Below are 17,323 nucleotides of genomic sequence, written 5' to 3'. Positions count from 1 at the left end.
AGCCTTGAAAAGCTGCGTGAGACCTGAGGAAGGAGCGCCTTGGGTTGGCCTAGCAGGAAGCTCAGGTGACCTTGAAGGCTAAAGCCAGAGAAGAGGCCGGGACTGACAGGGAGTAGAGCACCTGCACCACAGTGCTTTGCAGATTTCTGCTGTGAAAGGCCCATGTACGCGCTGAGATGGCAGCCCGAGTCACTCAGGTTTACTTCACAGTTGGCCTCAGTGGTGGACATGCTCGGGCAGCTGCCAGATAGGAACAGCAACAATTTGTGTCTCTCAGAGTAAATCGTGGCTTAATCCAGCAATGAGATGATATGAGACAGCGGTCATCTGAACGGTGTGATAAATGAAGGCTCACATGCATTTACATCTAAAGAAAGCACAAATCAACATCCTTTTTTTGGTTGTATTCAGTTTTCCACAAAAAGCACACAAAATCTAGTTCAACAGCTTTGTCCTCACTCAGAAAGCCAGAAGACAGTTAGGATTTTGACATAAATACAGAAATTTCTGTGGTCGAAATGCTTTTCTCTGAAGTTTAGCTACAGAAAAAAGGCAGAAAGTAATGCTAAGCTGGTCCTCTTTACCAGGCTTGTAATTTGTTTGTCCACAGTGCAGACCTTTCCCTCATAAGAAAACAGGGCACAGCAGAATTCATTTTTAGAAAGATAAGATCAGCCTTACCTGTCCAGATAAAGGACTCTGCAATTTAGATGGCAGTTCAAATTTAGGCAGTAATTGGTAAGTCTCAATTACCTTAGCCTTTCTTCCCTGCAATCGCATGCTTTATTAATTCATTACCATGTTCTTCCTCCCTGGCCAGCAATATATTCTGCTTTAATACCACAAACTCCCAACATTTGTAGCCATTTCAGGAGCATTTTAAATGTCTTTTGTAATAACACTCCTTTTGTAGCATGCATCTTTGTAACGATCCCGACATCTGGCTTGATTGCCACTTCATTATACTAGCACTTAACACAGTTGTCTCTGATACAACACACTTACCCTTAAATGATGTATGTTAACAAAGTATTTCCACATTTACCAGGAACTCTGGGGCTTTGGTATGCTGCTTCTGCAAGCATTCAGTAAAGTGTTTTAATATCCGTGTCCAGGGACTTCTACGAAGTGCAGCTTCAACACCAAAGTGGATAAGGCTGCTCTTGTGGGGTTTTTTTCCATTTGTGGTTTGGGACCCCAAAAGATACATTTAATTAAGAGTATCCTGAGGGTTATCTTCCGCTTAGCCCCCTGGACTAAAACCCATACAGTGAGCGTTAATTAGGTTGGCAAGCATTCGATTAAGCAACATTGCCAATATTCTAAATTTATGACCGTATCTCTTAATGGCATTGACAGGAAATGCCCTTAAGCTGTCTACTCCTGCCACTCAAAGACACTGTATCTGAAGGATGGCATCTCCTATAGCACAGCATTCCCAACCACTATTTGAGGTCTTCGCTGTCTCAGAGAAGCATGCTGTTGTCTCAGCTTCAGTACTGAGTTGGTAGGCATGCAAAAATCATGAGTCAGACCACCAATAATGTCATGCTTTTGGTTTGGTGATTTGGCTCATCTTGCCCCTTATCCCCATGCACTCCTTTACACTATACTTGGATCACATTTTCAAGCTCTTCCGTGAAATAATGAATGCTAATATTTTTTTAAAAAGCCTTGTAAAACTAAGATTTAAAAGCAAATTGCATGATTCCTAAAGCTGACACCAAATACTTGGAGAGTCATGTAAAATAGCAAGCATTAGTAATGCTGCGGCCCCAAACATGAGTCGTAGCAATCTGCATTTCATTCACAAGTATCCTGTTAAAAAGAGATAGTTATCTGAATGCACACAGTACTTATGGTAGTAAACTAAATTCTGTCTTAACTTCTCTCAAGACATTTATGGCTGATTAAAGCTATACCAAGAGTACGGAGCAGGCCAGAATTCTAAAGGTTTCACCACAATCTTTTATTAAGTGTCATTTCCAAAGGTCTCACCTAAAAGACAAATAGAATTAAATAGACATGCAACATTGCTTATGAAAAATTAAGCAGTTATCCTTATAGTCCAATACTGTAAAGCTTGATTTATTTACACATTTTAATGTGAATAAAAGAACATTGTAGGCAGATCATTTTGTACATTCAGCCAACACAGGAGCCGTATCCCACAGCATTAAGTTACACATAAGATACACACTGAGAATGTATTAAGTGCTCTGGTGCATTGAAAAGCCACACGGTGTGGAGGCAATAGATGTCAGTTCACAGTCGATAAAGAAGCTAGGAAGTAGAGAGTCAAGGAGCTATTCCACCAGTTCAGTGAAGGAGATAGTTGATTTTTGTGCATGCTTTTTCAGCTCTTGATGCTGAAAAATGCTGCACATTTGGAAATATAAGTGCTCCGCCTCTCTCGTGATCAGCCGTGCATAAACATACACGTTTTGACATACACATGTTCAAGTGTGCTGTACACCAACAGATTATTTTTCACGCTGCAAGAAGGACTAGAATGTGGTACGGGGCTCCTCTCCTTTAAATCTTCACATGCTGTTTAGCTGTAAATGTTTGCTGCAATCCCAGGCATGGCCATTGTCACCTCAGACCAACAAATATTCTGTAAAAAGTATAGACTTGAGGGTACAAATACCTTCCTGTTTTCAGCATGTAAGTTCTGAACTAGAAGGGAGGCAAGGAGTTTATTTAATCCTGAGCTATGCCCTCTCTCTTTCAGAAAGAGCGCAGAAGTCCTACAGTCAGTTTAAACAGATGTTTGGCTTCTAGCAGCCCCTACTCATGCCTGCTCAGCAACAGAGACGGCAGCTGTAAGACTGTACTGAAGAGCAGAAAATAAAATCTTTTGGAAGCTTGGGAGAAAGAGCAAGAAAGGGGGAAGCACATAAAAAAAAAAACCCTCACATTTTAAAATTCAAGTATTGAACATAGGCAGCAAGCAGGAGCGAGGTGCAGTCTGGCAGGCCGACTACTGTGCTTAGGGTGGCTAATGCAGACTGGCAAAAAAGCAACCCTTACAATGTCAGTGCATTAAGTTGAGGTCTATAGCCTAAGGAACACCTCGGGTTCTACTGATGTGGCACAAGGGAGTAGTCTAAAATATTGTGATTTATGTGCTGTAGAAACAGACATCACCTCCCTTGGAGTCCTTTATCAGGACATTTCCAAAAGCAAGTCTCCCTGCAGGTAAAGGGAACTGCCAATATTAAGTAGATTTATTTAAACACATAGACTGTGTAAATAAAACATGGTTATATAAAGCTTTGGAGCAAGACTCTTGCCTTTAGAGTCTTTGAAAGAAAAGGGCCAAAACAACATAATAATACAAAAGCTCAGGTTATGGCTGGAGGAGGTTTCACTCGGAGCAGAAGACAGCTACGTGCTGACAATTGAAGGCTCTCTGGCAGAGAGGAAGGTCACGCCAGGAGTCAGTCAGTGCGCAGGCTGTGGGGAACCCAAGCAGCTTACTGGGGGGGGGGAAAAGAAATCACTGAATCAGGCCAGAGAGCAGCTCACAAAAGTACAAGCAGGGGCTCTGCAGCAGAGTAGCACTTTCCCCCAGCAAAGCACTCTGCATCTGTCTCTCATGATGTCAGGTCCCATGATTAGAAGAAAAACCTAACCAGCCATTTACTGGCTACAAACTCTGCACACCAGTCCACTGCAGTTGAAATACTACTGAAAAACTAAAAACTGAGAAAACTACGTTCTGTTACACATAGGACCATCCTAATAATAGAAGTCAACAGCACAACATTTAGGCCCTCCTGATTAATTATTTTGTACCACAGCAACATCTGTAATAATTAAACACAGAGAATATTGCCATGTAAAAAGTGGAATTTGTAGCTATGCATGGTTTAGCACAGCTTGTTTTAAAACAGTATGTTTCTGTGGTTTCTTCTGAATAGGTCAAAAATTCTTCTAATAGGTCAAAACAGCTACTGCCTCATTGATTAAGAGTGAAGAGATAAGAAAAAGCAGCATTCTTCTACCCTTCCCATTCAGCCTTCCCTGTACTACTTTGATTTGTATTGTTAATGAACAAAAGCTGCACATAAATTCACAAACAATTGATTACCAAGGATACAAAGCCAAAGGTAGTAAATCAGTGTCAGTGCAACTCCAACAAGATTAATGTCCTGGCAGCATTAGTCCATTAACATTGTTATCTTACTTAAACACAAAAAGTATTGAGGGCAAAAGAAAAGCTATTATTTCTTGAAGTTTCATAAGCTATAGTGTTTGGGATGCCACTGATAAGATCTGAATTGTCAGACATGCCAAGTTGGTGAAGAAATTTCACATATAGGTACACATACAGCCACTAGGCATCTACTCTTTGCAGGGGGGGAAGGTTATAATTTTGTTAACCTGCAAAAAAAGGTCAAAGCAGTCTGAAGAATTTCCAAAGTAAATTTCCAAACATAAGCAAAAGAATGGTTCTGTTGTCATATATAATAGCAAGAATCTGGAATAACTATATAGAAGTCAGTGGAGTTCTTGGGAACAGAAAGTGGCCATGAGTCAATTTAAAAAAAATAAAATAAAAAAAATGCAGAAAGCCACTACTGCAAGTCCAAGATCCTCTCAAACCCCTCAGCATCAGAGTAACCACTTAAAAGTGTGCAGAACACAAGCACTATTCATTTCAAATAAAGTCTTCTAAGGTCCTGGAGACACTCTGCTACACATACAAAGACACACCAAGTAGACTTAAAATTCTGTTTCCCAGCGAAACAATGACTTTTAGAGAGTATGACGATGACATCAAAGTGCCAGTGTAACTTGCATATGCCAGTAAATGTTGTACTTTGTCCTTTTCTCTTGACAAGTTCCCCCCCTCCGTCTATGCTCCATATCAGCTTCTAGCAATCTCTTGGAAGCTGGAAAGATAAATACCATGAGTACACAATGGTCCATTATTCTCACAGTCCTCACAGAGTGCTGGACTGTGCACGCTTCTTTTTTCTTCTTGAGTCATTCACCATATTAGACTAGTATCTTTTTTTTTTTTTCGCCTTTTTAAAAAAGATAAAAAATGGGGGGGCCCAGTGGCAGACACCCCAGCCTACAACACCTAGACTAAGCTTTTTAACTAAGGAAAGTCAACACCTTTAAGCATTTAAGGCTTCTAAACAAAGTTGGAAATCCTGCCTCAACCAGAAAGAAAATTAAAGCCATACAGAATTGGGACCTCATCAAGAACTACAAAAACTTCTCATCAGATACCAGTCACATTACCAATCTCATTTCTTCTTGTTCTCATACTGAACAGTGTTCCCTCTGTACCATTTAATCCAACTTGAAGCTCCTGCTATGAAACCAGAAAACTGGCAAATAATCTTTGTTCTTAACTGCCATATAATCCAGCGGTGCTATAACAACAATTCACGTAATCAGTGCATACATTCAACACCACCCAGAGAACAGTTGTACAGGAAGTGCCCAAGATTCATGTTTTGAAGGAATAGTTTGCTTACTCTAACCAAATATGCTGCTGTAAAGACACAGTAAGTTTCAGTATTCATGCTTGAAAACAACTACATTTTATTGCCATGTTAAGGTAGTTTGGTGGTTATGCTAGAGACATGAGGATTTACAACTTTTCTGGAAATCCGTCACAGTCTCTATATATGAGAGATTAAATCCTGTCCTCCTCTCCTGGTGAGCAACTCCTGGAAACTTCTATTTGGAGATAAACACACTCCCAGCAGGACTAAAAATTGCACAGTCACTTTTCCCCACAGCTCTGCGTTTTCACAGCATCTGCTATTTCATCAGGTTCATACTGCTACAAGACCGCACTCACCATTTCGTGCTTCCAGACAGCAGCCTTCAATGGCGAACTGTGATTTACTACTTGTTTAGACGAATGCCATCAACTTCACAACTATAGAGAGTTGTTTTATTTTAATAATAGCCTTGAAAGTTAAGTTTGAGACGAGCTTTAAGCTATATCACAGTTGGCTTTACACTTGCTTATATTTTAATGGGTAAATAAATAAAGGTCATACTTCTGACGATCCAAATCGGTTCCTTAAAGGTCGGTCACTCCTTTTTGCTGTGCTCCAGCACCCGGTAGGGTGGAGCAGAAACTCCTTTGGAACCATGTTGCTCCTGCACAATTGGCAATGTAGCTGGCGTATAAATTTCAGGCATGTTGTCATTGTTCTCTAGGGCACCGTAGGAAAAAGAAGCTTTGAGGTCAGGCTGAACTGCAATCCCTTTATCGTGCATGTTCTGCATGCCTGAAAAGAGCAAAGACAGAGATTAAATGCTTCGGAACAAAAGTGCATTCTTTCTGCACTCTGTTAAATCAGCAAATTATATAGTCTCAGTGTTCATGATGCACAGCTCATCAGTTCCTTGAGCGTTAAGTGAAAGACATAATGTTTTTCTGCTTAGCACTAAAGCAACTAATGGAGAAATAAGCTTCAAGTGAACGAGGGATGGCAGTCAGTTATTTATCAAGTGCTGCATATCTTTTATACAGCTTACCAGAAAGAGAGTTTAGTTGTACTTCCCAAAAGAAATTTCCGCTCCCCCTGGCCTCTACCTCTTGCAACGTATCTCAGCCTTCCCAAATAATCAGTTCTTCCTGCCAGATGAAGACCAAGCCCAGTCACAAGAATATCTGACATCCCCCCTGGTGTCAGAGGACCCAGCGTAAGTGGCATCCAAGTGGCACATCACCTCTTCTCTGCTCCACGCAAAACAGTCATGTACACCTTACAAGGCGCAAACAAACAAAAGAAAGAAAAACTAGAAAAAAAAACCCCACAGCTGCCTGATATATCCGGATACTGAACAGAGCCTAAAAGCTTGAGATTTCACTGTGAAGCCCAACACTTAGACTGATAAATCACTGTATTTTTACTGTTACCTGGCATAGCATCCATTGATATGTAAGGTTCAAACTGTACAGATTTCTTCCTATTTCTTGTGATCAGGAAGACACCTAGAAATGCTATGAGGCACCTGAGAGAGAAGACAAGATCTACTGAGATAACTGTGAAAAGGGAGAGGAGGTAATATTGCATGTTGCTGCTTCTGAGTGCCCATCATGTAGCACTGTATAGAATTTGGAACTGGAAGCGAAAGAACTGTGAAGTCAGAATTACAGGGACCTGTCTCGGCTGACTAACCCTCTGCAACAGTATTGAAATCCACCTAGCAATCAGAACAATTCCACCCTTTCTTTATCAAAACACAGGGAAAAGTTTTCATGTTAATTAATTAATTAACCTTGACAAACTAAAGGGGAAAGGAAGCATATCGAAATCTGGTTGTCTTTGATGGAATTCCAGGATTTAGCAGCCTGACCTTTGAAAGGTTTCCCATAGGTAAACACACTAACAACTGTCGACCTTGATTTTTACAGTATGTTGACAGAGAAAGGCGCAGGTAGTAACATTAATCTCCCAATTGTTTTTTCCTGGACTAATTACAGAATGTCCCCAGATTATGGAGAGCTAATCACATCAAGACACTGTACTAGGACTAAATACTGAGTTACACAGCAAATGTTTTACTGATCATATCTGCATTGTGTGCCCATGCCTAAGAAACAGGAGTCCAGAAGTCCAGTCACAGTTCAGTGAAGGCTCGGTACAAAACCAGAAACAGATTCCCTAGAGATAGCTTCTTTTGGTTATTTTGCAATTCTTCTAGATTCACAAGCAAGGAAGCTTGAAAAATAGCCCATATGCTTCAACATCCCAGCTGATCTCCAGTACAGTCAGTAAGGGATTTAGTATGGGGCATAAATTGTACAATTACACATAACCTAGCGTTATACGGACCGTTGTCTGCTCTAACAGAGAAAGTACTTTCAGGTTGTCCTCCTCTCCAAGACAGTATGTACCTCCAATATATATATGTGGATAGATAGATACGTATTTTAAAAATTTTAGTCATATGAAGAAATACTTTCCAGGTTTCTATCAAGGAAAATGTAAACACTTACCCAAGTGCAAACATACAGATATGGAGAACATCTTCACCAGTGAAGTCCAAGTAAAAAGTTGCTCCTTGAAAAGGAAATAATTCATGACATCTTTGTTCCCAGCTTACATGAGTAATTAGTGCTAGATCCCCAGCACTGGTCCCTCCAGAAACCAAATGATGTAAGATGCCTATTTTTATAGTCAACACCTTGGGGTTTTTTAATGATCTTGAAATAAAAAAGGTGGCCTGATTTCCACTTTAACACAATTTATTGACAAATCTTTCAGAATTTCACTGCCAAAATAGTTATACTGGTGTAACTAATATACTGTATAGCAGCACAGCAACGAGTACAAATCCTTTCATATTGGGGTAGGGGGTTGTGAAGGAAACATTGCTGGAACTATTGCAGGTCATTGCACTAATGAAGCCCGAGCCAAATTCTCACCACTCAGCAGTGGTTACCATATAAACAAGAGAGACTGTATTTCTGAAGTCCAAATAACAAACCAAATTGGATCTCTCTAACTACAAGATACAAACCCTTGACCCCAAACAAGTATATACAGCTCAAACCTTGTGTCCTGGATGTCAACAGGACACACGTTCTGGCTCCTACTCTTTACATTTCTAATTGGAGTTAAGTAAATAACCTGATGAATCCAAGAGCAGCACATGGCTTGGAACACAGCAAGAAATAAACATTAGCCAAAGAGTAGGCCATACTCTCTCATGACAGTGAAGAGCATTAAAAGGCAATGCATAATTTACAGGGGAATCTATTGCCTTTATATACCTAGAAGAGCATTACTATTTACACAGATAGTATCCATCACTGTCAAGCAGATGCACAGTCTCCAGTGTTAGGGTTGTGTGTTTTGGTTGGGTTTTTATTTTTCCCAGTTTTGCTCTTGTTTAACAAGAACAAAACCTTAACAAAGGCTGCTCATCAGGTTAGAATCCTAAGGGGTTTAAAACGCTCATCTTTGTTCATGCAGACAAAGCTTTTTCTGTGTGGGCAACGGCTGAAATTGGAGTCAAACGCTCAGAAAGAAAAGTACCTATGAAGTTGTGAGCAGCTGCATTCTAGATACAATGCAAACAAGACTATTAGGAAGAAAATTCTAACGCCTTTATATAGAGGAAGGAAATACATTTATACACTGTATCACATACATTTTAACCAAATCTAGATAAAATTACACAAGGAGAACTTTTAGCCATGTATTCAAGTTGCACATCTATGAGCATACATCACCCTCCTCTTCTACACACGAGCACGGTATGAGTAATACAGTCTCAAACGTAAGTTTCTATGCACTTTAAACAAAATGACAGAACTTAACAGAAAATTTTAACACAGTCTAATGGGATAATTCACATTTTTTGCAAGGAAAAACAAAAAACAAAACAAAGCCAGCTGCAGAAGAGAGATGACAAGAAAATACATGCCATCATCTTGCTGAGTATTCACCTTCCTCATTTGTAAGTGAGGATTATTTTCCAAAATCTTTTGCCCTTCCTTTAGAAAGGACCAACCCACTGTTTTGTACACCATTACCTGCTGTGACTGCGACTGTTGTGGACAGGATATAGCCAATGCTGGCAATCTGAGACGAGTCATACAGCTGTGAGGCTTGAGCTAAAAATCTGCAACACAATGTCAGACAACAGGAGCTGATTTGGGAAGGACACTCAAATTGTATAGCAGTTATCATGGACTAGTATGGGTCTCCTCCTTTTTGGAGCCACTTTTGAAGAGTGATGCATAAATTTAAGAAACTTTATTCTCTTTCTCACTAAACCTGCAGCAGCATCCCTTGGAATTAATATACATGATAGAAGAGTAAGCCTCAGGGCTATACTGACTAAAGGCAGAGAAATTACTGCAACTGACCTTAGGCCAGAACATCACTCACATTTTGAACAGCTTTTTATCCTACCGGCTTTTTATATTATTACAAGTACAGAGGGGAAAAAAATAAATAGACACATCACCACCACCACTGATTCTGCACTTTGATTTTAGCCAGTGCACAGATATGGTAATTAATTCCTAACATTGTATTGCAAATACTTGAGTGATGTATAAATTTGGGATTAAAACTACTTGGCCGTGTCACTACATGGAAAAGCAAAGAACAGCACTTTCCCAGACTCCTGTGACATGGATTTGAGGACAGGTCACAGAAGAGAATGGGTAATTCTTCTCCTAAAATTTAATCAGCATTCTTGGAATGGATAACAAACAACCCACTAATTACTGATCCACTAAAACCAGCACAATTATAGACAAAAAGAGAGTGAATGTCTTACGTCGCTTGAAAGATCGCTGTAGCAATCATGCACACCAACATGATATAAAATATAGGGTAGTCAAGTTGTAAGTTTCCTTGTATCGAGACAACAATCATGCCTGCCACAGCCTTCACGGTCACAACAGTCATGGAACCTGTGAATGTTTACCAAGACTCAGCTGAAGCACTGATACATCCTCAGTGGGACAGGAATGCTGCACATTTGCTTTATACCTGACAGACATCTGCAAACAAATCCAAGACCTACATGAACTTGAACCCTCCTTTTGCCAGGGCAAACAAGGGATGCAAACTGCATATTTTATCCCCAACTCTGCCAGTTTTATTCCCAACAACTTCACAACAGTGACCTTCAATAAATCACTTAACCTTTCTGTATCACAGTTCCCTTCTCTAGAGAACTGGGAGCATTTACTGTTGGGTTTGGTTTTTTTAAGTGTTTAAACAATGTTGAGGAATCACATGATAGACACAAATTTTCATTTCTGAGGCCATATTGGCTTAGTTAATAAAGCTAAGGAAGTTTTCAAAACAAGAATCAGAAAGAGCTTAGTTCCTTTCCATTTCTGAAAAGCACAAGTCAGGGCCATTCAGAATTAGGATATTTGCTTTGTCTGTAAATCATGCAGCCTCCGAGGCATCAGTTACCGAAATCCAGCCCCAAACACTTAAGGAAAAAGATGCAAAAAGATGCAAAAAGACAAGACACTGCAGTGACTGAAGTTGCAGAAGTAGCAAACAGCGAGGACTGTTACATAGATTCAACAGCACGTCAGACTGCGTCACTGCCTTGCTATTATTCACACTTTTTAAAGTTTAATTGATCACAGGTTCTTAAAAAAACCCAAAACAACAGACTAATGTGGAGAAAGGTACAAGTGAAATCCTGGCCTTTCCAAAATCACTGTCGGATCCCACTGTAGGCTACAAGGATATCAAAAGCATCATTTCACCCCATGTCCAGAGGCTCTCCCAATTTAAACAGGGACATGCTGGCATGGCAGAGTATTTATCATTTCTTTAGCCACAGAGCAAATCTTCCCAGAGCCAAGACGACTCTTGTAGGTCAAATCCTCTCTTTCATCCACTGAATCAGCCTTCCTTATCCATTGAACAGATAAGATATCATACCATGCTTTGCATGCACAGATTAAAATTAAGAACACTAACAAATAACTTGCATTTTCTATATTTGGCAGATTGCTCATCCTTATGGAAAATAAGTCTTAATTGTTCAAAGGTAATTTGCAAAGATCCTAAACATCACTGCAAGTTATTAGCTTTATCCAATTTTACTCCACATTTCTGGAGTGGGTTGGTGCATTTTATGACATTAATTAGGTAAATATAATCCCCTATAAGCCATAGATGCCTCAGTTTACTGTTATAAGCTAGAGTTAGAAGATCTTACAAGTCCATATTAACTTACCCAGCAAAGCTACCAGCAGAAGAATAACTACAATGTAGTTTGCATTTTTCTCCTTGTAAAAATATAGTAGCAGGCAGAATATGATGATCTCCACAAGCTACAGAAGACAAAAACAAGAATATTAAAAGACGTGGTGTGTATGGGGTTGGCAGTAAACGGGATTCTGAGCCAAACATTAGAATTACACAAAAGGGCAAATCAAAGGAAAATTAGGATCCCACACAATTATAGATCCAATTTAGCATGATCCTAGATTCTAATTAGATGAGCTATTCAATAGCTTCTTGCAGACACTTTGACATTATATTCATGGTAAAGCAGCAGATCAAATAATCCTGACTGAATATTCACATCAGAGATCTCAGCCTACTTTCTGTAATGAGTTTGTTTAAGGGAACCATGCAGCACACATCTTCTTTAACAGCCAAATCTCCATTAAAAAACAATAGCTTGCCTAAGACTTTCAATGGGAGACTGATGGCTCCAGAGGAAGTCAGTCTAGAACAAGCCCAGATGGAAGCACAGTATTTGGACACCTCTGGAGCAGTTGCTCTCAGCTGCCATCGGTACTACTGCCACAGGCTGAAGCTGCCATATCAGGGAGCAAGCAAGCTATTTTAAAACCTTTCAGTTAAAAGCTATTTAAATCCTAACAGAATAATTCAGAGAAAGAATGGGAGGGTTCAGAATTGTGCATGCATGTGTCCACATGCAATGCGGAACTGACACCCGGACAAGCCGGCACAGGTTCATTAGCAAGTATGGTAGTAACCATAAGGAAGAATCATGCTTGAAATGAAACTCCCAATCAGGCATATAGCAGAAAACTGTCCCACATTTTATGGGCCATCTTACCATATACAACAGAAATGGCCAGCTCACTAAATGCCTAGTGATATTTTCTCCTGTCATCTTCTCATGACTATTAGGTCCAAATGTTATCAGCAGATAAGTTCCAACAATTGCCAAACCACAGCCTACAAAGGACAAAACATAGCGTCCTTCGGCAACCAAAGGACAAAAAAAAGAGAGGACAAAGTTAGTGGGTTAGTGTGGATGCATGGAATTAGTATTGCACGTGCAGTGACCATTAATAACATCATGCACATTCCCCTGCCCTTCAGGCCTCACTTTTAAAATATTAGAACCAAAAAAACCCCTAGGCAATATGTATGCTGTGAGCTGAGAGAAAAAAGCTCATACCAGGTAGCATCTGCTAAACGAATAGGAGCTACAAGATCTATACCTGGGGCTTATCCTGCCTGGCACTGCCCACAGCCCATCTTCTGGAAAACGGAAGAATGAATGCCCCAGTTCGGCAAACACTTGCACACGTATGAAATGCGGCTGATTCAGTTGTGCCTATGCTATTGCGGAGTCAAGGCCCTAGGCTACAGCTTCAGCCCAGAGTACCACTATTCTCAAATCCTGTAAACAAAACACTATTTCCTGTATTTCTAAAAATCTATGAGATTCAGACGATTTGGCACAAGTCATGAAAAACAAACAAACAAAAAAATCCATTTTTAACAAACAGTGGATGAGACGACGCATTTCTTCACAGAGGTACTATAGCTAATGGAGATCTTGTCATCCCTTTATGATGCTTGAGAGGCCATGCTATGTGTTGAATGGGTTGTAAACAGAGAGGAAAAATGAAAAGGAACTGTGCAACTTACTCAAAAAATCCTTGGGCTTCCATTTTTCTTTAATAAATATAATTCCTATGATTGCACTAGCTATAAAAAAAGGAGAGAGAAACAGTGAGTTATGTATCAGTCCAATGACCAGCAATCTCACACTGGAACGCTCTCAGATTTGAATGGCATTGTCTCTTTTCCCCTTACCTATAACAGACACTGCACTGAGTGGCACAATCAGGGACAGAGGAGCAAAGGCGTACGAGGAAAACACTCCCAGTTCTCCCAGCACCAGCAAAAACAGTCCACACCACCACGTCTTGGTTTTGAAGTAGGCTCGGGGGTCTTTGGAACCTGCCAGTCGGATGTGGCTGTATTTCTAGAAAAGAAAATAAAGGCAAAGAATCTTTGGCATACTTGATGCTTTTTAATGCAGGATGCTTGAGGCAGGATCAATATTTGCCTCATGATACTCACCTGGAGGTTGAGTGCAATACTGATAACAAGATGACCAAAAATAGCTAGTAACGCACCAATCAAGTTCTCCTGTAAAAACAAAATAAACACACAGATATTAAATTTAGCCACTGGACCCTGAAGGAAACTGGAGCTTTTTACACAATCTGGAAAACAGCAGACTTTCAAAACAGTTCCTAGATCACCTGTCAATAAAATCTTTGTTTATCTTCCACTCTATCTACATGATCAAGGGTAATTCAGGTAAGTTCCCTGTGGCTGTGTTCCAAATCTGTGAAACTTCAGGTGAAAGATGACCCTTCCTTAACAGACATTTTCTACAAGAGACTTTAATTAGTGTGCATATATTTGCATTCTTTGCAGTTTCTCAGAGGAGAAGATGATAAAGCTAAACACAACAACGACCCACTCATTCACTCTTCCCTTTGAAAAAATCTTTTCATGGGGATGTTTGTTGCTCCGGGTTTCAGCAGAGTATGGATCAGGAACCTCTGCATTCTGTGGGTCATATTTTAAGAATTATTCTGCTCTTTTCCACTTACAACATGTGCTGGTTCAGTAGGTAATTTAGCCCATTTGATGAGGCAGCCCGATTATCCCAGATTTTATGCTGCTTTTTACATGAACCAGTTAATTCCAATGTAAAAGGCAACTGGTAGCAACTCCTAGCAAGCTGCCAGCCCCCTCCACATTAGCATTCCCAGCTCAACAACAATTCTCACGGTCTAAAGACAGAATTTGAAATAAAATGGGTGTAAAGCAGGCTGACTCACAAAGGAAATGTACATTAGGAGCAAACAGAAGAGCCTGAGGCTAAGCCAGGCCATTTAGCATTTGTGTTCTTCCAACAACTGTATAAACGTCATTAGATGTCATTAGCATTTCAGTGCAAGTCTCCAAGATACAGTGGAGTACTTACTCTGATTGATTTGAGATAACCGAGCTCACATTTGTATTCCTCCCTTAACAGTAAATACACTATTCTTGATTTTCTCATAGATAGTAAGACAAGGACTTTAAGATTTCAGGTTCTTATCTGCGAAACAAAAAGGTTTTTATCAGAATGTATGAAGATAAGATTCAGCCAAGCAGTTTAATTCAAAACCACCTGAGATATTGTCCCACAACAGACAGTAAAGTCCACAGAAAACCATCACTGTGTGGTCACAATGTAGCCAGAGAAGCTCAGCACAGTTTACTGGTTCAGCAACTGGACTTCAGCTTAGAAGAGACGGTGCCTCAGCTGAAAGCTGCACAAGTTTGGGACTGGCTTCTGGACTGTGCAAGCCTGCAAGCCAACGTCAGCCTGGTCAGCTTTTACAATGCACTTAGGGCTGTGTTCTCAGCAAAGTACTATTTCCTAGTGGGAAAGAAGAGAGAGAGGAGAAGAGAGAGGAGAAAAGAGAGGAGAAAAGAGCTCTTCTTGCTGGGATTTTCTGAGCATCTTCAGAATGAGGGATTCAGAGGAAATTGATTTGGGAACAGCTGTGTTCCCAGCTGGAGAATAAGCAGGAACTACAGAAACACATCCTACCTCAGCTGCAGGCTCTGTGCATGACCATGGGCTGACCCACCTGAAATTCAAGCACCTGAATATACCTCAGACCAGAACATCTGATCTCAGTCACCAATATATGGATTAGTCTGAAAAGGCACCTAGCAGAATTTATTGCATCTAACCACCTTTAAACATCCACATCTTTTAACTGCCAGTCCTTTCTTCAATTTGTCTAGCTCGTCAAGACACAAAATTTCTCTTTCTCTCACTGCCTGTATACACATCATATAATACCCTGGGGCCTCCAGGCACAGCTAAATATAAAGACAGTGCATTTTCTGAAAAAAAAATAACCCAAATACAATGGCATCATCAGCGTACTTGAATAGTTAGGGCCTTCTAGGGATAGACTGGGGTAGAAACCTAACCTTGTAAGAAAAGGAGTCAGTGTGTGGCTGCACAGAAACCGCTGCTGTGGCCAGTGGGAGTTGCTGAAGTTGTAGATTTGGACTGTTGCCTCCTTCCATCTTGGTTGATTGGAGTGTTTGGTTTTCACCCTCTTTGATGCTGGAACTTCTCTTTAAAGAAGAGACTTGGACCCTGCTGCAACCACCTTATCTGTAACTTGGTACCACTTCTTCCCATCCATTCTGTTTTGTTTGGACAAGCAACGGTTAGTTCAGTGAAGCACAAAAAAATTCTCTGTAGCCTGTTTGCTGCTTTTCTTCCCCCACCAGGTTACACGGAGATAGGGTAGGCACCGTAGGCAGAAGTGTAGTTGAGCCAATATTTCCAGCCAGTCAGTGGGGCAGCAAGGTTATATTCCTCCAAGGTGATACTAAGAAAAAAGAGAAATATATATACACACACATATATAATTAGGTCAAATGAACTTAATGGTCCAAAACTTGCAAAAATCCTGCTGAAGGATAGGCCACAGAAAACTCCCTGGAATCAAACTAATGGCTGCACAAACGAGCAGAGAAAGTAGAGGTTAAATGTCTTCTTACAAAGTCCCAAACACAGAAACTCACACAAACCTTGTTTTACAAGAGCTGACAAACTGGCTTGGCCCCAAGGGTGACATATTCAGCTGGCATTTAATGTCAGGCCTTGCCATTTGGAAAGCTCTTATCAAAAAGTCTCTGAAGTCCTCCAAGTCCTGCTTTTCATTTCTCTATTGCCTGCATACCTCTGTTGTTTGTTCAGGACACAGCATTACATTAGTCACACCATCCCCACATGCTGGGGATGACAGTGCTGCTCTTCACACAAACAGAGGTCATTTCAGTGTAATTGCTGTGAGCAGAGTTGGAGGCTAAATTCCTTAGGGCCAGACTCATTACAGGTGTCTGGAAAGCACCACCCCCTGCAAGCCAGTCTGTGGTCCCTGCATGCCATGATGGCTCCTTCACCAAAGACTTCAAAGAGCATCAGTACCATGCTCCCCTTTGTACAGGGGGAATGCTGGTATATAGACATTGTTGGGGTGTGATCCTCACAAGTGACATGTTCCTCTTGCTGCACTCAAAGACTGCCTGAAATGGGGCAAGCTGAGCAGACAGAGGTAACATGACAGCCTAGCCGCTAAAGGGGGAAAGGCACCCCGTTGTTAGGGGAGGTGGGGGGCAAAGTCTCCCCCCCCAATCGTGAGGAAAACCTGCCCGGGCAGAGCAGAGCCTGGGTGAGGGCAGGGGGTGCCTCCAGGACACTCTCCCCGGGTCAGACCGCCCTGTCCCGCCGAGACCCGCTGCCGGACCCCAAGCGACGGTTTGTTCCCGACAAAAACCTTCTGGAAAACCCGCAACACCGAGGGGGGAGCGAGGCGGCCTCCCCCGCTGCCCCGCTCACTCACCTGCTCCCTCAGGGAGCGGCCCGCACACTCCGCCCCTGCCACTCTGCCCCCATGGCCTGGGCCTTTGGCCCCAACTTCGGTTCCCGGCCGAGGGCCGCGTTTGGTTCCTGCCCGGCCCCTACCGATTTGCCGCCAGCCCTG

General features: G+C 41.3%; 1 protein-coding gene across 5 annotated transcripts; it reads right to left on the bottom strand.

Moving 5' to 3' along the window:
* Positions 1-1,954: 1,954 nt before the first annotated feature.
* Positions 1,955-17,323, bottom strand: NIPAL3 (NIPA like domain containing 3). Of its 5 annotated transcripts, none has more exons than XR_012838610.1 (13): positions 17,183-17,323; positions 15,756-16,165; positions 13,830-13,898; positions 13,560-13,731; positions 13,392-13,451; positions 12,568-12,689; positions 11,713-11,809; positions 10,282-10,417; positions 9,527-9,615; positions 7,985-8,048; positions 6,902-6,996; positions 5,828-6,266; positions 1,955-3,482 (listed from the first exon to the last, which is right to left on the bottom strand). XR_012838610.1 is itself a non-coding variant. In XM_075773648.1 (12 exons), exons 2-12 carry the CDS (start codon positions 15,852-15,854, stop codon positions 6,067-6,069), a joined length of 1,227 nt encoding a protein of 408 aa, XP_075629763.1. In that variant the 5' UTR covers positions 15,855-16,165; positions 17,183-17,323; the 3' UTR covers positions 5,542-6,066. The 5 variants fall into 5 exon arrangements, 3 of the variants coding, with proteins under 3 accessions (XP_075629763.1, XP_075629764.1, XP_075629765.1); XR_012838609.1 differs by having other exon boundaries at positions 3,179-3,482; positions 12,568-12,713; XM_075773648.1 differs by lacking the exon at positions 1,955-3,482 and having other exon boundaries at positions 5,542-6,266; positions 12,568-12,713.

Source organism: Balearica regulorum, chromosome 22 (genome assembly GCF_011004875.1).
Source record: "Balearica regulorum gibbericeps isolate bBalReg1 chromosome 22, bBalReg1.pri, whole genome shotgun sequence".
In the NCBI taxonomy this organism is placed as follows: Eukaryota; Metazoa; Chordata; class Aves; order Gruiformes; family Gruidae; genus Balearica; species Balearica regulorum.
This window is presented reverse-complemented; position numbering and strand designations above follow the sequence as displayed.

Excerpts from the sequence above, each read along its gene's own strand:
- NIPAL3 (XM_075773648.1), bottom strand. The coding sequence starts at position 15,854 with ATGGAAGGAGGCAACAGTCCAAATCTACAACTTCAGCAACTCCCACTG. Across the intron at positions 10,418-11,712 it reads TCTGCTGGTAGCTTTGCTGG|GTTCCATGACTGTTGTGACC; the intron begins GTAAGTTAATAT and ends AAACATTCACAG. Across the intron at positions 6,267-6,901 it reads ATCAATGGATGCTATGCCAG|GCATGCAGAACATGCACGAT; the intron begins GTAACAGTAAAA and ends TGCTCTTTTCAG.